Here is a 26046-nt window from a genome sequence, read left to right as displayed (position 1 = left end):
AAGAAATAATCTAATAGGATACAAGGTAGGTGTCAGATAATATGCACGTGAGAAGAGCCAAAAGACAGATCTAGACAGATTTAGCAGGCTTGTCTCATAGCAGTACTTCTCAAATATTTACAGAAGGAGTAATAAAATTAGATGTTAATTTGCATTTACATAGAGAGGAGTACCTTAGGAAGTCACTAATTATGGAATTTTACACATCAAATGGGGTATTTTGGGAAACTGGGGTGAGAACCTTGCAAGTTGGTGATTCTTCAAAAGAGGAACACACAAGGGGCTTCTGGGAGGTTTTTTTTCCTGGAATACTCACAGGAAGGCCTCTTTGCAAAGATTCTGCTTCAGAAGGGCTGGCATGGACCTTGCAGAAAAAAAATGCTACATAAGAAAAAAATGTTGCATAACTGTTGTGTGCTCCCCACTTTAGAACCATGACTTGAAGTTATAAATTATATCATGGTTGTTAATTCCATGAAGATAATAAGGCTGATTCTAATCCAAGATGCCAGAAAGCAATTTTGTCTCTATGCTCTATCACAGATCTGTATATCAGTTTCCACCTGCACTTTTCTCTTTTCTATGGAGGTGAGAAAGTCACTCTTCTCTGAGCCTTAGTTTACTGATCTGTTCAATGAGGATGATAACAGTTGCTCCTCCTATTTCCCAGGACTTGGGGGAGGATGAAAAGATGAATAAATCTATTATTTCCAAGGAGCTTACAGATCAGAAATATTATTACCCATAATAATGACGGAAAGTAGAAAATTGAATTCCCTATGGAAGAAATGCTCTGGGGCTTTGGAGCAAAGACCTAGAGGTGGTAAGTTAACCCCTTGTGCACCAGGGGAGTTGGGAGCCCACTTGCCTAGAACATTTGGTTTACAGTAGTGACAAAGATCAGTGGAACCAGACCCTGAGAGCTGCAGATGCTGACTGGAGAGTTGGTGGGGACCAGGGAGCCATGACAGTATCACCAGTAGGACATGACATGTTCTGAGGGGGGTGAGGAAGAGGAAGTTACAGTGTGTGGTGCCTGGAGTGGGACAAGGAAGAACCTGCAGGTGGTGGGACAGGTAAGGGGGCCAGAGTGGCAGCACAAATGTGTGAAGAAATGCTAGGCAGCGACTGCAGTGGGAACAAGGCAAAGCAAAGATCCCAGCTCAGTAACTGGATCCCCTAGAAAGGCTCTGAGCAACTGCATAAATGAAGGTTTTCATTAGGAAGCCCCAGTGAAGCAGCACCTACAAGTCAACCCTCTAGTTTTCAAAGTGTTTGCTGGGTGAATTGAGGAAGCCTCCATGAGGAGGTGCAGGGAAAGACTGAGGGAGAGTCTTATATGATGGGAGATCTATCCCCCTCCAACCTGTTTCTACAACAACAGCATCACGGCCAAGCCCTCAAGGAATGTGAGCCTGGTTTCCTGGGTTCAAAATCAGCTCTGCCATCTTGGGCAAGGTATTTCATTTCTACACCTCAGGTTCTTCACCATAAAATGTGAATAACAACAGTGACAATGGTCATAATAAGCATGCCCATTTCATAGTATTAAGAGGATTCAATATTAAGCACTTGGGAGAGTCCCTGACCACAATGAGTCCTATATAAGTGTTGTAAAATATGAAAAAAAATGAAATAAAATAAAATAAAATAAAATAAAATGGATATCCACATAAAATTTCATTTGGGAAAAAAAATCCATGGTTCATAAATTTGGAAAATCATTCATTTGAATTGGTTTTGCCCTCTGAGGCTTGGACTTTCCTTCTAAGGCTGGGTCTCTATGATCAATGGAAGTGACCTGTGGCACCTACAGCCAATCTAGCTATTCCTGTACCTTCCTCAGTTTATTTGTTTGTTTTGGTGCCCAGGACATATCATTTGATATTTTCTTATCTCCCAGAATTAAATGTTCACCAGAATAATTATCATTCTCAATATTCCAATTGAAGTGTATGATCCCTGGAAATCTAACTACATAAATCCTCCTCTTTTACAAAGGTACAATAAATTTTAGGGATATTGACTTAAGGCCTGATCAGGTGAGGCCTGAGAAAGTACTGGCCTCTTCCTGCAGAAAGAGGTACAAATAGAAAGAGAGGATGTGACATGGGGCATCTCCGCTGCTGGGTTTGAAGTTAGAGGGACCATGTGGTAAGAATTCAAGTCTCTAGAAGCTGAGAGGGGCCCCAGGTGACAACCGATGAGGAAGCCGGGACCTCACTCCTGCAGCCCTGGGACCTGAGTCCTGCTACAACCATGTGAGCTTGGGAGAGGAGTTTGATCTCTAGAACAGAAGGCAGCTTCTGACAGTGTAATTCCACCCTTGTGAGAACCTGGGCAGAGAAGAAATAGCCCTGATTAACTCCAGACTCCAGAAGACTTAGAGATAGTAAATGGGTGTGTGTTAAACACCTAAGGTTGTGGCAGTCTGTTCTGCACAAATAGAGACCTAATACATCCTCTCTAGCCCAGAGAGCACATACTGAGCTTCTCCAGGCACAAATCCACCTGCTTAATCCTCCCCAGCTGTGGCTGGTGGGGGAGCTGGTTTCCTCTACAAACCTCTGCAGACAAGAATGGGGCTGGGGCATGGCTGCTGCTGCATTTGGGGTTTTGCTGCTTAGCTGACAATGAACCCATGGTGGGGAAACAGAGATCCAGCAACAGCAGCTCCCTTTCACCCTCAAAGATCCTACAGCTGGAATCATGTCATTTCCTCGTTCATTGTACAGAACCAGCAGGGAATTCCATGTGGATTAGGTCACAATGCCCTGACTCAGAGTCCATCTACACAGATGAAACACAAGAGAAGAGGACACTTCTGTAGGACACGCGGTGTAGAAGGATATCTTGTTTGAGGGACAGAAGGAAGGAAGTGGCCATACTATCATTTTGCCCCAGTGCCATCTAAAAGACAAACTGATTCTCTTTATAATCTTGCTGGGGAACTTTTTTAAGACCTCAAAGCAAGTGCAGGATTCACTGATCTACCATAAAATTCTACCCTTGGCTAACTCTTTAGATGAAGTAAATGAAGGGACAGAATGTTGTGGAATGTTTCTTTAAACCATTACTACACAACCAGACAGACTCCCCCTCCCAGTTGGGGTTCCAATGGTTTGTCAATCTGTGTTTCTGGGATTCATTCCAGTTTGTCTCAAAATTACATAAGCAGCAATAGGGCAGAGAGGCAACGCCTGTCCTTTTGCTTGCTAACCCCCACCATAGGTACACACACGCACACACACACACACACACACAAAGACCAGACAGAAGTCTTTACCCCCCAGCACAGGTGATTAATCATGAATGGAGAAGCCCCTCAATTGAAAGCCAGCAGAGTGTAGCACCACCATCTGTTTTGCATTAGCTGTTGTTGAAATACCAGTGGCCTGAAAGCATTTTAAAAATGCCCCTCTCCATGACTTTTGTCTGCTTCTCTGCCTCTTTCTGCATTTCCAGCTGGTAACCCAGTGGCAAATATATTTAGGGAGCAGCAGCTCCACCCTCAACGATACTGTGAGCCTTGGATGTTGGGGGCCTCAGACAGCCCATTTCAGGTGGAATTCTCTTTGGATTCCTCCACTACACTGAGGGACTTCAGAGGGACACATCTAACAATATGTTGCTGGGTTTGGTGGGGGAGAACTTGTAGGAAGTCACTTTTGTGTCCACCAAACTCTCCACCAAGGTAGATGCAGAGAAGAACTTTTAAAAATCCTTGTCTAGCAATCATAATTTCATCTCCCTAATCACAGCCTTTTATGTGCCTCACTGTCTCTTCCCCACAGAGGTCCTGGGTGAAGAGTAACTTAGCAAGAACATCTGTGAGATAAGCTTGATGGTTCAGATGGGAAAGCATAGTTTGCAGCCCTAAACAGCTGGCTCTGAAGAGGAGCATCATCTTATGAAAGGAGTTTGCGAATAGATCTTATGTCAAATATAAACAGTAAGAAAGTGAGAAAATTCCACCCAGGAGAGTGAAATTCTGTCACCCCGTGTACCCTTCAAAGCCCTAAATTTCCCCAATTAATCACTTCCATTTTTTCAAACCTATTAAACCCAAGTGTAAAAATATATGCCCTATTCCAGGGATCAGAGCAAAGTTCCGGGTCACAGCTGGAAGAAACAGGGGCTGCTTTCTCCAAGTCCACGTCAGGTTAGAAGCAGGGTCAGTATCTTACCTGCCAATCTCATGGTAAAATTTCACAAATGATCAGGATGAATGAAATAATCCAGACAAAATAATGTAACAAGGAGGCCTGGTTTTATTTTCCAGTGCAATTGCATTATATTTTAGGTCTCACTTTTTTTTTCTTTTATCTTAATTTCCTCTCCAGAGGGAAAAGAGAGAAAATTAATTGAGATTCATAAATGAATGAAGTTACTTGAAAGACCTTGACATTTTATTCAATGCCTTCTCCTAATAACTGAATAAATAACAAATATTGAAGCCTTTGGGAAAAAATGTATAACATCCCAGAAATGGTACAGAATGAGTTATCTGGAATAAACTTGCCCAAGTGGACATAACATCAGAGGTACACAGCTTTTAGTGTCTCCCAAAGTAGAAGAAATGCTTAAAGTGATGTTGAGCGGAATCATTTTCATGTAAATTAAGTCTCAATATGAAGTTGCTAGCTTTATTTTTCCACCTGAGCTCTGTTTTCTCTTGTGACTTTATTACTTTGATTAGTCACATGCTGGGTGCCGACATGATGAACATCAGAGATTTAATATTTGTTTAAGCCTCCTGGCCATCCTGCTAAAGTTCATGCAAGCCTGGGTCGCCATACTCTGACAGGCTAATCAAGCTTGTCCTTCATATTGAAAGTGGAGAATTGAGGCAGTTATCTGGATAGTATTAAGTTTGATTGATAATATCTAAGATGATGGGGAAAGGATGCCAGAAATACTACTTGTCTCATCTTATTGCAGCAATAACCCCATAATACTATACTCAGAAAGCATTAAATTAAAAAAAAAAATCTCATTGTGTTCCATTCTGTCAAATTCCTATATCTTTAGGAACCTGATAGCTAATTACCTTATTTCCAGGAAGAACATAATTCACTATTCCATCTTAATTTGACCTTATTTTTTCTCTACCTATACAATGTGCAGACACATCCTCCACCCTGCCACCCAGAAATTCCTTCTGTTTAAGGGCAAAGGAGTGGGGCAAGTGTTACTTCGAAGACAAATAGAAAATTCTATTTTAACTTCAGTTTAAGCACAGGAGCTTTTACAAGTGGTGATATAGGTGTAGTCTACTGAAATCGGATACTATACATTAGGAATTGGGACTCTATTTATTTTCACTTGTAAGTGTATTTCCATCACTGTTTTCCTCTCCAGAAAGACACTACTGGCCACTCAATTGTAAAAAAGATTAAATATGTTCATGCATATTTAGCATGAAGGGCAGTTTTGCAATTACAAAGTATCCCATCAGCCTTGCCCTGAAGTAACAGCAGGAAAAGGTGATTGAATCACAGGGATTATTTTTCCTATAACCATTTTGGTGAGATAATAAATGCATTAGGCATGGAGATATCTGTCTCTTCTGAGGTGGAGAGGTTTTCATAACCTTTGCAGTGTCTCTGATACAGGCTCAAGTTTGAGAAGCATGTTTTGACATAACATAAAGGAAAAATAAAGTGGGCACACTTGTGAAGGAGGAAATGTAAATAGAGCACAGGAAAGAATTTTGGCAAATGCAGATGAAGAAGGGGAAAGGGAATGAATAACTGACAGAGAAATAAAGAACCAGAAAAGAGGAGCATCTTCCACAACTAAGAGAAGACTGCTCTGAAGGAGAAAAGAGGAAGTGGAAAGGTCAGTCAAGTCTGTCTGGAGGAGGGCCCAGCAGGTTAGGGTGGCAGTGGACGTGTGAGGGAGCAGAGGGCATGGAAACAGGCAGAGGAGGAAGGCTGATGGCTGAGTGGAGAAGATGAGGTGGAGTGGGCAGAATGGGCCACTCTTTTGAGGAGATTTGCAGCAATGAAACAGGTGACTCAGTGGCTGTTAAAACAGGAGAGGGGGTAAGGGGAAGCTATTTAGTATGAAGGAAATGAATGAGTTCGTGGCTGAGCAAAAGGGTGGGTGCCTTTTGAAGGTGGGAAGGGAGAGAATCAAGCACAGAGGCATGAACGGGATGAAGGTGGTTTATCTGCTGAGCTAAGAGGGAAAGAGAGGAGTCAACGAATATCTGGTGAGAACTTGTAATTGTCAGGCTCTGTTCTCAGTGTAATGAACAAAATAGACAAAATGCTTGCTCTCCTGGAGTTTACAAACTAGTGAGGGAAACCAGAAACTAAGCAGATGCATATATTATCTGTCAGCTGCTCATAAATGGAAGACTGAAGCAAGGGAAAGAGTATTAGCGGGACAAGGAGGTGTGTACCATTAAGGATACAGCTGCCCCTCTCGTAAGGCTGATTTTGAGCAAAGAGGGGAGGACATTGAGGGAGTGGGCCACATGGGTGTTGGACAGACATGCTTTTCCAGAGAGACCAGCAAGTGCAAAGGCCCTCTGTAGGAGCTGTTTCCCGAGTTTTAGGAAAAGTCAGGATGCCAGCTGCTGGAAGTGGACCAAGCAAGGGCAGGAGTGGTGGGAAACATGGAAACCATGTCCTGAGAAGCCTTGTAGGGCTCAGTCTGGACTTTACAATGAGTAAGATGGGGAACAATGGAAAGTTCTGAGTGAAGAGGTTATATGGTCAGAGTTACATTTTTTAAAATATAACTTTGGCTTCTGTGTATAGAACAAGTCAAGGGCAGGAGTGAGGAGACTGTTCAGGGGCTGCTTTAGGAATCCAGGGGAGAGCAGATGGAGGCCATGGTGGTGAGGGGGAGAGGTGACCAGATTCCAGGAATATGTCAAAGGAAGTGCTGTAGGATTTGCTGGTGGAGTAAGTGTAAGACCTGAGAGACAGGAGGATTCCAGTTTGCATAAAAACTATTGGAAAAATTCAAGAAGGAAGGGGGAATGCAGATGAGTTAAAGGTAACAAAAATTATTAACTTTTATCAAGTACTTACCGTGTATCAAGCATCATGCTAAGTTCACCGTCTATATTACATCCCTGAATCCTCCACACAACCCCAATTTAAAAGCATCGAACTGAGGCTAGAGAGGGTAGGCAACTTGCCATTCATGGAGCCAGTGGGACTGGGCCCAGTATGGTATGGCTTCAAAGCACGCACTTTAAAACCTCCTCATGATCCAAATTCTATTTTCTCTGAAAAGTGAAAGTTTACCCTGAATTGGGAAAAGGGAAAAGGGAAAGTAGGGACAGAGAGCTAAAATTGAGGATTCAAAAAGAACGTTGATTGATTAATTGAAAACCGTGCATCAAAGATTTAAACAGATAGAAGACAAATGTTGATAGTGCTTTCTTTTTTAAAAAAAATTGTTTTATTCAGTTATAGTCGGTTTACAATGTTGTATCAATTTCCAGTGTAGAGCAAAATTTTTCAGTTATACATGAACATACATACATTCATTGTGGTATTCGTTTTCACTGTGAGCTACCACAAGATCTTGTATATATTTCCCTGTGCTATACAGTAAAATCTTGTTTATCTATTATATATATACTTGCCATTATCTACAAAATGTGAATGCCCAGTCTGTCCCTTCCAACCCCCCTCCTCACTGGCAAACACAAATTTGTATTCTGTGCCTATGAATCTGTTTCTGTTTTGTATTTGTATTAATTTGTATTTTCTTTTTTTTTTTTTTTTTTTGATTCCACATGTGAGCGATCTCATATGGTATTTGTATTTCTCTTTCTGGCTTAGTTCACTTAGAAGTACATTCTCCAGGAACATCCATGTTGCTGCAAATGGCGTTATGTTGTCGGTTTTTATGGCTGAATAGTATGCCACTGTATAAATATACCACTTCTTCTTTATCCAGTCATCCGTCGAGGTACATTTAGTTTGTTTCCATGTCTTGGCTATTGTAAATAGTGCTGCTATGAACATTGGGGTGCAGGTGTTTTCTGAAGTAGGGTTCCTACTGGATATATGCCCAGGAGTGGGACTACTGGATCATATGGTAAGTCTATTCTTAGTTTTTTGAGTAATCTCCATACTGTTTTCCATAGTGGCTGCACCAAACTGCATTCCCACCAGCAATGTAGGATGGTCCACTTTTATCTATAGCCTCTCCTGTGTTAGTCATTTGTGGACTTTCGAATGATGGCCATTCTAACTGGTGTGATGTGATACCTCATTGTAGGTTTGATTTGCATTTCTCTGGTAATTAGTGATACTGAGCATTTTTCATATACCTATTGATCATTCGTATGTCTCCATTGGAGAATTACTTGCTTAGGTCTTCTGCCCACTTTTGGATTGGGTTGTTTGTTTCTTATTAAGTCATATGAGCTGCTTATATTTTCTGAAGATCAAGCATTTGTCAGTTTCATCTCTTGCAAAAATTTTCTCTAGGTTGTCAATTTATTTTGCTTATGGTTTTCTTTGCTGTGCAAAAGCTTGTAAATGTAATTAGGTCCCATTTGTTTATTCTTGCTTTTATTTATATTGCTTATGTAGACTGCCCTAGGAGAACATTTTTGAGATGTATGTGAAATAATATTTTGACCATATTTTCTTCTAGGAGGTTTATTGTATCTTGTCTTATGTTTAAGTATTTGATCCATTTTGAATTTATTTTTGTGTATTGTGTAAGGGGGTGTTCTAGTTTCATTGATTTATGTGCTACTGCCCAGTTTTCCAAACACCATTTGCTGACGAGACTGTCTTTATTCCATTGTATGTTCTTATCTTCTTTGTTGAAGATTAGTTGAACAAAAGTTTATGGGTTCATTTCTGGGCTCTCTATTCTGTTCCATTTGTCCATATGTCTGTTTTTGTACCAATACCATCATGTTTTGATTACAGTAGCTCTATAATATTGTCTGAAGTCTGGGAGAATTATTCCTCCAGCCTCATTCTTTTCCGTCAGTAAAGCTTTGGCAATTATAGGTCTTTTATGGTTCCATATAGATTTTATTATGATTTGTTCTAGTTCTGTGAAATATATGCTAGGTAACTTGTTAGGGATTGCATTAAATTAAATGTGTATATTGCCTTGGGCAGTATGACCATTTTAACAATATTGATTCTTCCAATCTTGGAGAATGGGATACCTTTCCATTTTTTAAAGTCTTCTTTAATTTCCTTCATCAATGTTTTATAATTCTCTGTGTAGAAGCCTTTCACCTCCTTGGTTAGATTTAGTCTTAGGTATTTTATTACTTTGGGTGCTATTTTAAAGGGGATTGTATCTTTACTTTCTTGTCCTGTTTATTCATCATTAATGTAAAGAAATGCAACTGATTTTTGTACGTTAATCTTGTAATCTCTGCCTTCCTGAAATTTTTATTAATTCCAGTAGTTTTTGTGTGGACCTTTTAGGGTTTTCTATATATAGTTCATGTCATCTGTATATAGTGACAATTTTACCTCTTCTTTTCCAATTTGGATCCCTTTTATTTCTCTCCCTTGCCTGATTGCTGTGGCTAGGACTTCCAAGACTATGTTGAATAGGAGTGGTGAGAGTGGACAGCCTTGTCCTGTCCCAGATTTTAGTGGGAAGGTTGTCAGCTTTTCACCGTTGAGTGCTATGGTGGCTGTAGGTTTGTCATATATAGCTTTTATTATATTGAGATATGTTCCCTCTGTACCCACTTTGGTGAGAGTTTTTATCATAAATGGGTGTTGAATTTTATCAAATGCTTTTCCTGCATTTATTGAGATGATCAGGTGTTTTTTGTCCTTTCTCTTCTTGATGTGATTTATTACATTGATTGATTTGCATATGTTGAACCATCCTTGTGTTTCTGTGATGAACCCAACTTGATCATGGTATATAATTATTTTTTTGTGTGTGTGCTCTTGGATTCTATTTGCTATTATTTTGGTAAGGATTTATGCATCTATGTTCATCAGTGATATTGGTCTGTAATTCTCTTTTTTGGTAGTGTCTTTGCCTGGTTTTGGTATCAGGCTGATGGCGACTTTATAGAATGAGTTTGGGAGTATTCCCTCTTTTTCAGTCTTCTGGAGGAGTTTGAGGAGGACTGGTATGAGTTCTTCTTTGTATGTTTGGTAGAATTCCCTGGTGAAGCCATCCAGTCCTGGACTTTTTATTTGTTGGAAGGTTTTTTAATGCTATTTCGATTTCATTTCTAGTTATTGGTTTGTTCAAGTGGTCAGTTTCTTATTGATTCAGTCTTGGTGGACTGTATGTCTCCAGAAACTTGTGCATCCCCTCTAGGTTACCCATTTTGTTTCCATATAGTTGTTCTTAATATTATCATATGATATTCTGTGCTTCTGTGTTTTGGGTTGTAATTTCTCCATTTTCCTTTCTTATTTTGCTCATTTGTGCTGTCTCTTTTCTCTTCTTTGTGAGATTGGCCAGAGGTTTGTCGATTTTATTTACTCTTTAAAAAAAAAAAAAAAGCTCTTGTTCTGATTGATTTTTTATATTGTTTTCTTAATCTCTATTTTATTTATTTCCTCCCTGATCTTTATTATTTCCTTCCTTCTGCTGACTTTTGGGTTTTTTGCCCTTCTCTTTCTAATTCTTTGAGCTGATAGGTTAGATTGTTTATTTCAGATTGTTCTTCTTTTTTGAGGAAGGCCTGTATCACTATAAACTTCCCTCTTAGCACTGTCTTTGCTGTGTCCCATAGATTTTGGTGTGGTTGTGTTTTCATTTTTCGCAAAGTATTTTTTAATTTCAACTTTGATTTCATTTTTGATCCATTTTTTTTTTAGTAGCATGTTGTTTAATTTTCATGCTTTCATTTTTTTTCTCTTTTATTTTTCTGTAATTGATTTCTAGTTTCATGGTATTTTGGTCAGAAAATACACTTGAGAGAATTTCTATCTTCTTAGATTTGTTGCGGCTTCTTTTGTGCCCAAGTACATGATCAACCATATAAAATGTTCCATGTGCACATGAAAGGAATGTATATTTTATTTTGGGGGTGTGTAATGTTCTGAAAATATCAACCAAGTCTAGTTTTTCTATTGTATCATTTAATTTCTCTGTTGCATTATTTATTTTCTGTCTGGAATATCTATCCAGTGATGTTAATGTGGTGTTATGTCTCTGACAATGATTGTATTCCCATCAATTTCCCCTTTTATCTCTGTTAGTAATTGCTTTATATACTTGAGTGACTGTGCTTTCTCTAGGGGAGAGTTTAGCATGGTTTGGGGCTCTCTCTCCTGTGATTACATGTGCCATGTCTAGATGAAGAAAATGACTAAGCTGCCATCTCTTTGGGCCTTTTCAGAAGTGGTGTCCATCCCTGAGGGTTCCCTGTGAGCAAGGGATTCCTGCAGCTGCCACAACTGGTGTGAGCCTGACTCCCAGCTACACATCCTATGAGATAAACAACACTCCATCTTGTTTAGTATAAGTGCTGACCTGAAATTCAGTGGACCTTCATGATAGAAGTTGAGTCATGACATATTTATTAAGCCAAGTGATGGATTTGTCACTCAGAGTAACCCCAAATTAACTCAAGGCACAGTTCTTGTTATTGAGGAGCTTATAATGTTGGTTTAGCTAGTTGACCACACAACATCCATTTGTTTGGAGTGGCCAAGTCTCCACTTTGGGCTCAGTGTGATGCATGGAATGATGGCCAGCAGACTTCTCAGGGCCTCTGTAAGGCACAGGCAGGTCACTTCCCCTCAGCTCATGTGCATTAACACTGCCAGCAGCCTGGCAGCAGAGTGAGGGTGGCTGTTTGTGCATAAACACTGTCATTTCACTGGGACTGCTATTTCATCTTTGAATTTTGACTTCAAAGGAACATTGCCCTTATTCCTGTCATTTGCATTTCTTTGAAGCATACAGCTTTGCCTTGCAGATGAAAGAGAAGACATTTATCAAGGAAAAGATTCAGCCAACAGCTCTCTAAACTCAATCCCAAAGAAAGCCTTGAAATGCTTCAATTACAGCTGCGGGGGAGAGGGTGGAAGATGAATACTGGGGGCGAGGCTCTGTTTCAGGTGCTGTTAAGGCAGCTCTGGCTTGATATAGTGTGCCCCTTTGAGCTCCAGGAAACTTGGCCTGGGAGTTGGCCTATCTCTGTAGAAAGGGGTGAGTTAATGCAAAGTTTCACTAGTCCTGTTTATCTTATTTAAAGCAGGCATTATTATCAATGAAGCCATCGTGGTCACTCACTGTGTGCCTTTGAATTCTTCAAAAGCCAAATCAGACTGAACATCTGAAACTTGGCTGATGATTTTGTCAGTTTCTTTCTTACAACTTTCTTTTGTTAATTCCTTTGAAATGAAACAGGCAAAAGTTTCTTCCTGATTCTCCTATCTTGACTCTAAGAGCACAAGTCTGTGTGCACATAACCATCTCTGTTGTTTATTTCTTTCTTTTCTCTCTTAAGATACAAGAATAATGAAGGGAAAAACTTAAAATGGGAAATTAAAAATAATAGCAAAGCAATTCTTTAATTATAAGAATAAGAGAGATACTCAAGGGAAGTATCTCCCACCAGAGAGGAAGTAAAATTGATGATGGCTATCAGTGGACCTATGATCACATCTTTAAATGTACTCTTTCTGTAGATCTTTTTTGATCAGAGAAACAGAGTGAATTTTGTCTGTTAGGAAGTGATAAAGCAGAGCAGAGGTGGAAAGGAAATGCTTGTCTAATTGGGTACATTATAATCAACTGATTCTGATAACATATATACCATAAACCCTAAGAAATTAGTGATCCATAAGTGATCCGTGAAACATAGGCTAATTTTCAGAGTTACTTTTTTCTAGTTATTCATATTTAAAATAATACCAATGGATAATTCTGATCAGTATAAAACAATTCAACTAACTTGCATTTTAGCTAAATTTTCAAACCATTGTTTTCCACTGAGAAATGCATGAGATCAAGATCATTAAGATGACATTGTGAGAAGCCACTGGTTCCAGACCAGTTTTATCATACAAGCTGACAGCTCCTGTGGGAATGGAGACAGCTTTATTTCTAGCTGCAGTTTTAAAATATTGAAAGATATCTGCTTATTCTTATCTATACATATCCTTTACTTTACCACCACCACTCCCTGAAATTTGGGTGGGCCCTGTGACTGGTTTTAGCCAATGGACTGTAAGCAAGGTGGTAAGTGTCACTTCCAGGCCAATGCTCTTTCTCTCTATAATGGGGACTTGGGGGTCATGTGGTGAGATGGCCAAGCTTCAAGCTAACAACAGCCTGAGTCACTTCCCATAGAGAGGAAGTGTGCAGAGTTATCCACTTAGTATTAGATCTGGTGCAAGCAAGAAGTAAACCCTGGTTCAGTTAAGCCACTGAGATTGTCAAGGCTTATTTGTTACACTGGCCTAATTTCACTCCTCCTCACTAATCCAGGACCTTGAAGGAAATCTAGTCTTACCTCATTTCCATCATAAGAATCCTTCAAAATCATCCCTGAGACATGATCAAAATACTTCTGGAACACCTTGGGAGTAATACCAAGTCATGTAGGAAGCCATTATATACTGTTTACTATAAATAAAATTGTTTTCAGTCAAATTTTTATGTATTTTATATGTCTTAATGTACAGAATCCTCACAAGAACCTTAAATCATTGACATACTCTTCCTCATTTTATGGCTGGAGAAACTGAAAAACAGATAAGGAAACTTGTTCAGTATTGAACAGATAAGTCATTTGCCTATGGCACACTGAGTCAAGTAGTCTCCTAGGAGTCAAGCCCAGGCAGCTGCTTTCAGTTTATGCCCATAACCACTGCATTATGCTATTTCCCTAGATTGGATTCTCATTTCCTTTTCTTACATACTATTCAATAGAACACAGAATCACAAACCCCAAAAGAGAAGGCTGAAAAGGAACTTAGAGGTCAATCAGTCATTGCATTTTACATGGAGGAACAAAATATCCTGCAAGCCATTTTCATGTATTAGTGAAAAACAAAGATTTTTTTTCCTTTCTTTTCAACCCAGTGACCCACAGAGCACTGAGACCCAGTAGAAGGACTTCAGGGATGTCAGGTTGGAGGCAGGAAGAGACATGACTTCAACCAAACCAGCCCTGTTCTAATCTGTTTCATATAGTAGGCTTCTGGGTAAAATTTGAATGTGAGTAAAGTATTCTGCTGCTTTAATGAATTTGGAAAATGGTGGATCTCTCCATACTTCTACTGAAATAGAAGACTTGGACAGTTGTGCTAAACAAGGCAGAGCTTCATGTCATTTGGGAGTTGGAGCGGTATGGATTTTACAGCCCATTGGGCAGGCCTGGGGCCAGGAGGACTTGCTGCTTCCATAAATGCACTCACTAGATTGCCTATTCCTCATTGTCCCCCATGGTGATATGCAATACAAGCTTCGTAAATTATATCTCAAGGAAAGAAGGAGAGTTCCAAGATCCTTTGATGAAATTATTTCTCAGAAAGAAGATAAAGCCCCTTTGAGTTGAACAAAGTAGCCACCTAAGCTGTGGGGACCCAATATCAAATAAATGGCTGGAAAGTTATTATTGTGAGTTTTCTGTCCATGCGTCCTTCAATGAGCAGTGAGGGGGTTTCTTCTCCCAAATCTCTGGTTGGTAATAAATGAATAAGTGAATAAATAGATGGATGGTGGGTAGATGAAAAATAATGAATATTGAATTGACTAATTTGTTCTCGGGGAAACACAAGCGACAGCATCAACCAAGCACAGGCAAACACACACCAAGATTTGCTTCATTTTAACACAACTAATTAAACAAAATTATCCACATTTGCTGATCACGTTAAGAGGTGAATTAGAAAGCTTTCCCTGCTTTAAAAATCATCCCCCCACTTTTTTGTGCTGACAGCAGTTCTAGTACATTTTTGCTCCCTGTACTATTATATACCATGTACTGTTGATGCACACATGGCATAGCTTACAAATTGGTTATGTCAAGACAAAAGTGTATATTTGAGAAAGGCAGAGTTTGATGGGGCAGAAGAGAGACAGAGCAAGGCCTAGGGAAAGAGTTCAGGGGAGGTATGCTCACTGCAGACCTTCTTACCTTGTGTGGTCCCATCCAGTCCCATGATGAACTTCATTGACCTGATGATCTGCTCTGCTATTGGGGGGCTCATGGATGTAGCATATGCAGCACTGTGTGAGTGAACCCGTAAATAATCCACAAGGTCCTTTAATAAAGGAGGGAAATCCAAAAAGAAGGCAAATGAATCTCCATGTTGGTGGTGAGAATCACATCTAGTCCTGTCTCCATCCATCATAGCACAAGGCATTTGAGTCTTGAATGTGGTCTGCTTTTCAGTGGGCATCACCAAACTGTTTATATTTCTATCCCTTCTTCTTAGTCTTGCCCTTAAAAACCTAAAAGGTCGACAAGAATGGGATGCTGCAAATTTGGAGTTGAGGTCTGTAAGGCAAACCCAGATGTGTAAAGGGAAAATGGTTTCCTTAACATGTGTTTGTGTAGCTTGCCTGTAAGAACACTGGGTTAGTACTCAGGAGTGTCCAGATATACGGGATGTAATTTTTGCCCTGAGCGTGTTACAGTCGATTGTGCCCATGGAGGGGTAATGGCAGGAAAAATAGCAAGACATGTAAACTCATATATGCAGCGGGGCTAAGAGACTGCAGAGAATAGAGATGGGGTATGGCCAGTGGGAGTAGATAAGGGAGGCTCCAGTGAGAACCTGGAGTGAAGTCTTGAGGAACGAAGGTGGTTAAAGATAAAAAGAAAACTTCCAGGGGAGGGGAGTGGCAGAAGGAAGAGGTGAGAAATTAAACCAGAGTGGAGATGAGGACCAGATGAACTCTGATTGTGCCCGGGCAGGAGGGAACTACTAGAATATTCTTGCAACACCATTTGGAGTGCTGACCCCCTGCAGGATTCTGCTCTGTGCTGTGGTGGGCATGATTCTCCACCCACAGGCTTGGGCCCTGAGGCCAAACATAAGGTCCCAGGTAAGCCTGCTGAGAGCCCAAAGAAGCTCCAATAACTTAATTCTACACAGTGGGGTTGGGGGAGGTGTCTCAGACCTGGCATCTGGAGGCCATCAGCCCTGGCTGGACAGACCTTCTATCATTCCACCTGTATTGGCTGACAGCCTGGGACCATTGGGGTGTCCTACAGGAAATCTAGTGGCCCATGACAGCTCTGAGTTAGAAGTGGGGTCTGCAAGGATTTAGCCACCTTCTCTTCCAGGAAAACGAGGCAGCTGAGATTCTCACTTAATCCCATTTCTCTGATCATCCCCTCGAAGATGAACTAGGGGGAGATTCATCTCTCCAATCCTCTTTCACCAGCCATGTCCACTCGCATTTCTGCACCTGGGACTGTGCTGGCCTTTCACCTTTCTCTCTGGGGGTGCACGTGTCATGGTTGTTACCCAAGCACCTTTTTTTATTTGTAATTTTTTAAATTGAAGTACAGTCAGTTAAAATTGCTATGTTTATTACTGGTGCACAGCATAGTTATTCAGTTATGTATTCATTTTCATATTCTTTTTCATTATAGGCTATTACTACAAGGTATTGCATATAGTTCTCTGTGCTATATGGTAGGACTGTGCTGTTGATCAATTTTATATATAATATTTAGTATCTGCAAATCCCAAACTCCCAATCTGTCCCTCCACCCACTCCTTCCCCACCCTGGTTACCCAAACATTTTAAATGTTCATAGTTCATCTTCATATGAACTAGTAACTAAAGATATTAGCTCATTAGGTAGAGAGTAACTAAGATAAAAGGAATTTTGCTAAACATTCATAGTAACTTGAGTGGCCTGTCTCAGGTAGTTGCTGACATGATTATCATGCTTGGCCCTGGGGGGATCTGGTAGCTTCAGTCTGGCTGCCACCACCTCCACCCCGCCACTTCCTACAGGTCCATCATCCTAAACCCCCTCCTCCACACTCTTTCTTCCCCGACTTCCTTTCTCCTTCATTTCACACTCTTCATGTCTTGTTTTTTTTTTTTCTTTCCCCATCCCATCTACTCTGATTCCTTCTCCACTTCCTTTCACTTTAAATTCTCCATTTAAATCTTTTTCCCCTCTTTTATAAATATTTCCTCCCTCCCTCCCTCCCTTTTTTCCCTCCCTTTCTTCTCTCCCTTTCTCCCCACCTCTTTCTTTCTTCCATCTTTCCTTCCAAAAGTTGGTACAAGGACTTGCTCTGGGTTTTCTTCTGGATGCAGGGGTCCAAGAAGAGGAGGGTAGAAAACCTAGTCCCTGGCAGCCCTTCTCATTTACATTAAATCAAAATTAAATTTCTGTCCATTTTCTTGTTTAGTGAATCTCAAAAAAAATTGGAAGTGTTTTCACCATATCTGACAATATGGTGATGTTGATCTGACCTGAAGCCCAGGCCACATGCTACCCAGGAAGCCCACTTTGCGGGATGGGGGATGGTGGGGAGGAGCTCAGGGAGAAAGAGGTGGTCATTTTCCAAAGTAGCTACAGCCAGGCTGCCCTTCAGACTCTGTGAGCAGCAGCAGGGTTTTCTTTCTCTGTTGAGAGCAGGTACCTCCCCACATGATGCTGGGAAAGTCAATGAGGGGGGAGTAGGTGGGACACAGAAAACAGGAGGATTGGGGCTCATGTGGACCCAAGTCAGGAAAGGGCTATTTTGAAGCGATCTGATCTTGGAGAATGGGGTGATTTGGATAGTTGCAGAGGAGGACAGAGGCAGGGACACTTGCTAAAATTAGGGATGAAGATTGCATCTTAATCAGCAAAGGATGGAGTAGTCAAGTGGGACTAGAGCGAGAATCTAGTGCCTCCAAGGAAAGGGTGCTGAGGGCTTGTTCCCTCAAGGGCAGGTCTGACAGTAGAGTTATGAGACAGGCTGTGGAGCCTGGATCACATGAGTTCAAATCCTAGCTCTGCCACTTGCTGATATGTGGCCATGGGCAAGTTACTCTCTGTGCCTTATTTTCTTCTCTAAAAATGAGATAATGGTAATATTTATCTCAGGGCAATTTTGAGGATTAAATGAGTTTATATAAATGTGGTGCTTAGAAAAGCATCAGGTACATAGTGAAGACCTGATGCTGCTGGCAATGATTGTTAGTTGATTACAAACTCAGAGCTTCTTGAAAATGGAGCACAGAGTGGGAGGAGGGGACCAAAATTTAAAACTTGTTGGAGTGTCTATTCCAGCTCCCTCATTTTGCAGAGGGTGATGCTGTAGGTTATGTAACTGCACACCAAAGAATTTCAGCCCAGAACTTCCTCCATCCTTGTTGGGCAGTAATAGTAGGAGTGAAAGAAAAAGAAAAAAAAAAAAGGCATTTTAAAGAAAGGACAACCCAGTCCTGATGACAGATTGCATGACTCTGCAGAGTTAGGAGGGATGATATATCCATTGATAGACTGAGAGCTAATAATCATTGGCTGTTTGAAACTCCATTTGAATAACTTTACAAACATTAATTCATTTTAGATTCACAATAATGCTATGAGGTAGGTACTATTTTTGCTTCCATTTTATAGATGGGATCAATGAGTCACAGAACAGATCAGAAAATTATCCAACCAAATCATTGTTAGATAACAAGGATTTTGATCCAAAGAGTCTGACTCTAGATTAACCACTGCTTCCCCATCCCCCTGCTTTAGCACCAAAGTATATGACTTTTTCAGACCAGAGGAGCTGGCTTGGCTCGGACAGAGACCACCTTCACTGCTACTTACCCCTGTGGTGCTTTCCTAATCCACAGAGACTGTGCCTTTGGAGGAGGAGAGGAAGGGGAGCATTCCTAATATACTAAAATGTTCATAGTAATAAACCACAGAATGAACTGCACCAGTCTCAAAAGTTTTCGCATGTATTAAGTTTAATTTCTTCAGAGAATGTAATCTCCCCAAGAGCAGGGAGCAGAAATAGACACTTTATTACATCCTCGCTTAAAACCCATAGTGGTGGGTCTTGTCAATACTGATCATCTAACAGAAAGCAAGGGGGTTTAGGGGCTGAGGAAGTTTGGTGAGAGTCCCTGAAGTATAGAGGGGGATATGAAGCTGCATTCTTAGTAACAGGTGTAGCAATATTCTCTTATCCCTGGGGCATCACTGACAATGATCAAAGAAACAAAGCAAAGCTGCCTCTTATCCCTAAAGGGCTTCTTATGTCCCCAACCCCCAATTTTCCTTCACAAATTGAAGAATTTCATAAAGCCAAGATCACATGTATCCTTAGTTTCGATTAATACCTCACCAGCCCAGTATCACTTCCTTTTAACATTGAGACTGTCTTGCCCATAATCCTGTTTCTTTCAGAGTCCACTTTCTCTTAGAGTTTTAGATCTTTAGCATTTAGCCAACTCTACACCCTATCAATTTCAAAGCATAGTTTAAAATAAACTCAAAGTTAAAATTCTCCACAGAATTCTTCAAAGTCCAGGAGAATAAAAATTATGATTTAAATTGAAAGTACACATAATTTAACATTAACATAAGTTAACAAATTAAAGGCACAGAGGAGCAGATGCATAAATTAAATTAACTCATGGGCTCATTAAGCTGGAAGGAAATCATAGTTTAACTGGGTTTTATCACAGTCTCACCAAACGATTCCAGACAGGTGTTTTTCTGACTGATTTTTAAATCATCAGGGAATGACATATGCAGACACTTTCTCCTATCTCCTGCTCACTGTCCATGTCTTGAAGACTGCTCTGCATTCTACGTTTTGCATTTTGCTGTTTCAGGGCAGTAAGTCTCTGTACAGGCTAGTGTGTCTCTGCCAAAGACTCTAATTCTTGTTGTCTAGTAGTAAATTCAGAATCTGCAGTGTATCTTGGAGTGGGAGGAAAAAGAGGAGATGGGGAGGAAGGGAGGATGGAGAATTGAGGAGGGGAAGGGGATGGGGGAAGAGAAACAAGAGGAGGAGCCAGAGGAAGAGGGGGAGAAGAGAAGGAGAAGGGGAAATGAGGGAGAGGGGAAAAGGAGGGAGAGGAAGAGGAAGAATCATGCAGTCCTCTGGGTCCAAGGATGCCCAGAATGACTTTTTAAAGAGGAAAAACAATTAAATAATTTTTCTTCATCCTGATTAATGTAAATAATATTCACAATTTCTCATTATCTACCCCAAATCAATAAAAGTTACATAGACAAGAGCAAATACACTTTTAAATTAATCCACCAGACTTCAGGATGGAGAGTACGAGAGAGAACCACACTGAACTTATTGGAACTTTGGGATGTCAGGAGTCTTTGTTTAAAGTGGGTTTCAATGAAGGAACTCTAAGGGGAAATTTGTGACAGCTACCAAATTTGACAACATTTCAAGCATCCACTCACTTCAGTTTATTTAGATGCCTTTGGTTCAGGAGCAGAGTTACACTTGGTGAAAAAATATCTGTAGCTCAGAACTGCTGCTAAAGTCATCACAAAACACAAGATCACAAAGCAGAATAGCTTGGGTGAGAATAGAGGGTTCAAGACCCTCTGACCACACAGCTTTGACAGTCAAAGAAGGGAACATTTAGCCTCTCACCAGATTTACCGAGTTTTGTAGCATCCCAGGCATTCCCTATGTTTTTAGCATCACCCAGCTAACACCCTCAGGACAGAGAAGGGTGGATGAACAATGCTTAGAGCTCTGACTACTGAAAGCTCTGGACATTTTAAGTATTTGTGCATCTCATGGAAGGGTGAGGGGCCACAATAAAATCTGTCATTTTAAATGATGGGCTTTCAATCAGACAGTTTTTGGTTGTACTCTCTGGTTTGTCTAACTGGTTCCCCAAGAGTCTGATCTTCTGTTCCTGCTGGTGACAATGAGTAAGGATTTGGGAATTTTAGATGTGCCATTAAGCCACCTGCATGCACTGCTTTTGGGCCTGCTGTCCCCTTGTAGGTGGAGCCAACACCATCCTGATAGTCTCTTGGGACAGGTGTGGGCCTGTAGGAGATAGCTACTAGGATTTGGACAAAACTGTAATATGACAGAGCAGATAACTGAGTCTTTTATTGCTCAAACCTAGATTTTAATATTTCCTTTTCTTTCTCTTCTTCTCTTCCCTCTTCTTGTAATATTCTTTTGAACATTTGTTTTATATTGGCAATCACCTCGGTGATACTGGCTCTAGAAAGACAGGGATAACACTCATTTAACAGTCTAATCCCATCAGATCAGAATCTGAAGACACATAGATAAGATATTGGAGGATGACAAGGCTTGACCTATAGCTTATCCAAAATTGTGGGAGAAAATTAGTTTGCAGAGAAGAATCTCCCAAAAAAGACATTTCTGATCTTGCTGCTATTTTGATTAAAACTCTTAAAACCCACATCTTGTAGCACAGGGTTAGCCTCCTTAACATTTGACCTTTGTCCACTGTTTCTACCACCCACCTTATGTTTTTCATGCCACACAGACCAAACTACTTGCAGTTCTGTAACATCCCATTATCACTTCTGTGGCTTGATACTCATGATTCCCTCTTTCTGAAATATACTCTCCCCCATCATTTGTCTACAAGACTGACATTCATTCTAAGACTTCTTAGATTCTGCCCAGCAGAGGTCATCATCCCTCTCCTTTGTACTAAGTCTGTGCCTGTGTTCAGTGCTACCTTTTTATTCTCATGTGATCACTCATCACAGGCTCATCTGCTTTATCAGAGGGTGAGCTCCTTGACCTTCTGGGTCTGACCTGGCTGTTATCACACTGCAGCTACCTGTGCTGATGGATCAAGGTGTGCTGAGCTGAACTGGAGCACTCATGGGAATCAGAGAACCCCAAAGAATGCCTTCCCAGGCACAAGGGACCTCTCTCTTACCTTTCTTCCAGCTATGTAACCTCCTGAGGCTCCAAAGCTTTTGGTGAATGTGCCCATGCACACATCAACATCTCTGGGGTCCATTCCAAAGAACTCCACCACACCACGACCGCTGGGGCCCACAGATCCGATACTGTGAGCTTCATCTATGTAGAGGTAAGCCTTGTATTTCTTCTTTAGGGCCACGATCTGGGGCAGATGCACAATGGAACCTTCCATGCTAGAGCATAAGAAGAAATGGTGGTCACCAGGGTGCACCCTCCTAGGAAGCTCTGTGTCACCTCCCTTTCAGTATTTCTCAGACAGCCTGCCCGACGCCAGACAGGGATGACAGCGACAGACGATTCCTTTCCTCTTAAGGCATATTTTATTTATTTCAAAACACACAAAAGAACTTTAAGACATCATTGCATTAATTAATGCTTAGGAGAAAGTCCTTAGGATCTCCTGTCCAGTCCTCATGAACTCAGTCTTATTTGAGGCACTTGGTACTGTCCCTTCTTTCTCTTCCTTCAGGGCAGTGGTTCTCAGTCTTGAGTGAGCATCAGAATCCCTTGAATGATTTGTTATAATACAGACTGCTGGGCTCCATCTCCAGAGTTTCTGGTTGAGTAGGTCTCAGGTGGGCTGAGAATTTGCATTTCCACCAAGCTCTGGGAAGACTGCAGTACCACTGGTTGGAGAAAGTACTTTGAGAACCACTGCTATAAATAAACTTTTATTTTGGTCCCAACTGCTTAATTTTTCATAGTATGATTGTAATTTGATAAATTTACATGGTATTGTAAATTGCAAAAACATTTCAAGTCCACCAGCAAAGGGAAAAATAGGGCATAAATAAGCAAGGAAAATCAACATTCATATTTACATGGTACCTCTGGAATCCAATGAATTTAAAAGAACTTTTGTCTTTAATCAGTTTGCAGAACACTGTCAGCTGTGTCTACATGGTACACAGTATTGACTGCACTGACAGGCAAGTTCTATGAACCACACAGACTTGCACCCTCACCCCACAAAGAGGCTTATCAAACAATTCAAGCAATTCATCAGTTTAGTTCAAGAACAAGTCCATTGACACAGAGTTTAATTTCTCCATTCTTCTTACTTAGTTTATTTAATACATTTAATGTATTAAAAAAAAGTAAGTGTTAGGTCGATTCAGTCAAAACAGTCCAGCTTTTGTGTAGTCACCCAGACCAGTGGGTGGTGGATGTAGCAATTATGCTTAATTTTTTTAAGGACATTTATTTCCAGAACAGCAAAATTAAGCAGAGGGTACAAAGATTTCCCACATATCTCCTGCCCCACATATGCCTAACCTCTCCCACCAGCACAGTACATTTGCTACAACTGATAAACCCACATTGATACATCATCATCCAAAGCTCATAGTTAATATTAGGATTCACTCTTGCTCATATACATTCTGTAGGTTTGGACAAATATATGATAACATGTATCCATGATTATATTATCCTAAAGCTTATTTTCACTGGCCCACAAATCCACTGTGCTCCAACTCTTTATCCCTCTCCCCACACAAACTCTGGCAACCAGGGATCCTTTTGCTGTGTCCATAATTCTGTCTTTCCCAGAGCATTATGAGGTTGGAATTGTACACTATGTTACCTTTTCATATTGGATATTTTCACTTAGTAACATGCATTCAGGTTTCTTCCATAGATTTTCATGTTACCATAGCTCATTTCTTTTTAGTGCTGAATGATATTCCATTGTCTGGATGTTCCACAGTTTATTTATCTATACACTGACACTGAAGGGAATTTTGGTTGCTTCCAAGTTTGGGCAATTATGAATAAAGATGCTATAAATATCTGTGTGCAGGGTTTTGCGTGGGCCCAAGTTTCCACCTCCTTTGGATAAATAACAAGGAGTAGGATTGCTGGATTGTAAGCTAAGAGCATGTTTGTAAGAAATGACAAAACTGTCTTCCAAGGTGGCTGTACCATTTGTATTCTCACCAGCAGTGAATTAGAGCTCTGGGTTGCTGCATATCCTCACGAGCATTTACTGTTGTCAGTGTTCCTGACCTTCTAATAGGTGTGTATTGGTATCTTATTGTTTTAATTTTAATTTCCCTGTTGTCATATGGTGTGGAGCATCTTTTCATATGCTTATTTTTATTCATAAATCTTTTTTCTTTTGATATCTGTTAAGTCCTTTGGCCCACTTTTTAACCTGGTTGTTTGTTTTCTTATTGTGTTCTAAGAGTTCTTTATAACTTATCCATAACACTCCTACATCAGATGTATCTTTTGAAAATATTTTCTCTAGTCTGTGTCTTGTCTTCTAATGTTCTTGACATTGCCTGGCAGAGCAAAGGTTCTTAATTTTAATCAAGACCACCTTTTTGCAGGATAATGGCCAAGATGGTGGAGTAGAAGGAATCTCATAGCTCATCCTCTCCCACAAATACAGCACACCAATCTCACTCTCTCCCACAAATACATTCACAGACCCACCCATCCACTCAGAACATATGCTGAACTTTGACAGAACATCACCTTCTTCAAAAGACAAAATACACCATGAATCTGGTAGGAGAAAAGGAAAAAAGAAGGAAGAAATATTAAAATAGTGTCAGACTAGTCCCATGGAGAGGGAGCAGCAAAGGAGGAATAGTGCTTATTCACTGGGTCTGCCCTTTTCCAACACAGAGGTCAGCAGGATGGAGAGGGAATCTCTGAGGCTCAGATCTGTACAGAATAGCCCTTGACCATCAGAACTAAGATAAGTGGGCACAGAGGGTCCCCATGACCCCCAGTTCTAGAGGCAAAGGGGCAGGAGACAGGCTGTCCAAGCCAGGTGGAGGACTCAGGCCAGCTGTACAGAGGCAACCACCGGGGACAGCAGTGTGATGTGTGCCATTGCTAGGAAGGTATATATAGCAGAACAACCTGGGTCTGCCACAAAATATGAAAAAAAAGCAAAGCAACACTGTTGGTGTGCCCTGGGTAGAGGGGTGCCAAAGCCTTTGTCTCCTAAGACCTGTGGAACCATTGCTAATGTGTTTTCAGGAGAAGAGAGGTGGGGCTCAGCCATAGCCACCATATCCTCCAGTGGGCATCACCCAGGCAGGGTTGAGGTTGAAACCTGAATCTGTACCAAGGGTCTCTGCAACCTCATATCTGGAGTGAGACTTGTTTACAGTCCCAGGCAGATTGGATCGTTCGGCCTTAGTACCTCTGTGAACTCATGCCTCTAAGACAAATGAACAAGGAGCAGAGTTCAGGCACAGAGCAAGAGTGAGGGCTAGTCAGCTGTTTTCTCAAATTCCGCCTATGAAGAGCAGACCTGAGTCAGAGAAAGGAGCTGCATGGAGTAGGGGAATGACCACTGGCCTACCATGCACAAGCATGACACTGGACCGCAGCTTTGGGAGGGGTCATGACCTGCACATGACATGCACAACCACACTGCCAGCATCAGGAGGGTGTGTGACCTGCCTGTTTGCCTTGCACTAGCACAGCAGCGGACCACAGCATCAGGAGGGAGTGTATGCCCCCTGCCTAGTGCGCAGGAACACAGCTTCGGGAGGGGACACAAAGTTTTCAAGGGAACACAGTCACATTTCTCCTTCTGTTCCATTTTCTTTTACTTACTTAATTTTTAATTTTTAAAAGATTTTATGTTACTATTTTGTAATCTCTTTAAAAAATTTCGGTTATAGTATTTTTATTATAATTATTATTTTTAATTTGTCTAAATTTTATTTTTATTTCTTTTGTTTTGTTCTGCTGTTATTGATTACACTCTGTTTTCAAATCTTTTGCCTTCTTTTATTTTTATTATTATTATTTTAAAAATTTCCCTCATTTTGATTTTTATTTCTCTTTGTTTTGATCTTCTATTATTGATTATAATTATTTTCAAATATTATTTCTTAAGATTTTTAAAACACATCTCAACTTGATTTTTATTTTTCTTCAATTTCTTCTTGTATTATTGATTATACTATGTTTTCAAACCTTTTTTCTTCTTTTAAATTTCTTTTTTCTAGTTTTATTTCTTCATCCACTTTAGATAAATAAATAAACTCCTAAAGGATCACAGTAGATAATTGATACTCCATAATCTATAGTGCCAGAGAGACATAAGGAAAATGAAGAAGCAGAGTAACCACTCCCAATTAAAAGAACAAGAGAAATTCCCTGAAAGAATTATCAATGAAATACACATTGATAGTTTACTATATCATGATTTCAA

The 26046-nt window shown here is 40.5% G+C and overlaps 1 protein-coding gene across 2 annotated transcripts in view; it reads right to left on the bottom strand.

Annotated features, from left to right (window-relative positions):
• Window positions 1-26046, bottom strand: part of LOC105096266 (serine palmitoyltransferase 3) — a 150909-nt gene that overhangs the window by 46603 nt on the left and 78260 nt on the right. For both annotated transcript variants that reach the window (XR_004131009.2, XM_031434252.2), the window contains exons 8-9: window positions 21817-22036; window positions 15077-15203 (exon numbers count right to left, since the gene is read on the bottom strand). Coding sequence is in view for 1 of the 2 variants with exons in the window: in XM_031434252.2 (XP_031290112.1) it covers window positions 15077-15203; window positions 21817-22036 (347 nt within the window). In the remaining variant the exon portion in view is untranslated. The remainder of the gene's footprint in view (window positions 1-15076; window positions 15204-21816; window positions 22037-26046) is intronic.

Source organism: Camelus dromedarius, chromosome 18 (genome assembly GCF_036321535.1).
Source record: "Camelus dromedarius isolate mCamDro1 chromosome 18, mCamDro1.pat, whole genome shotgun sequence".
Lineage (NCBI taxonomy): Eukaryota > Metazoa > Chordata > Mammalia > Artiodactyla > Camelidae > Camelus > Camelus dromedarius.
Note: the sequence above shows the minus strand (reverse complement) of the source record. Positions and strands in the feature narration are given on the sequence as shown.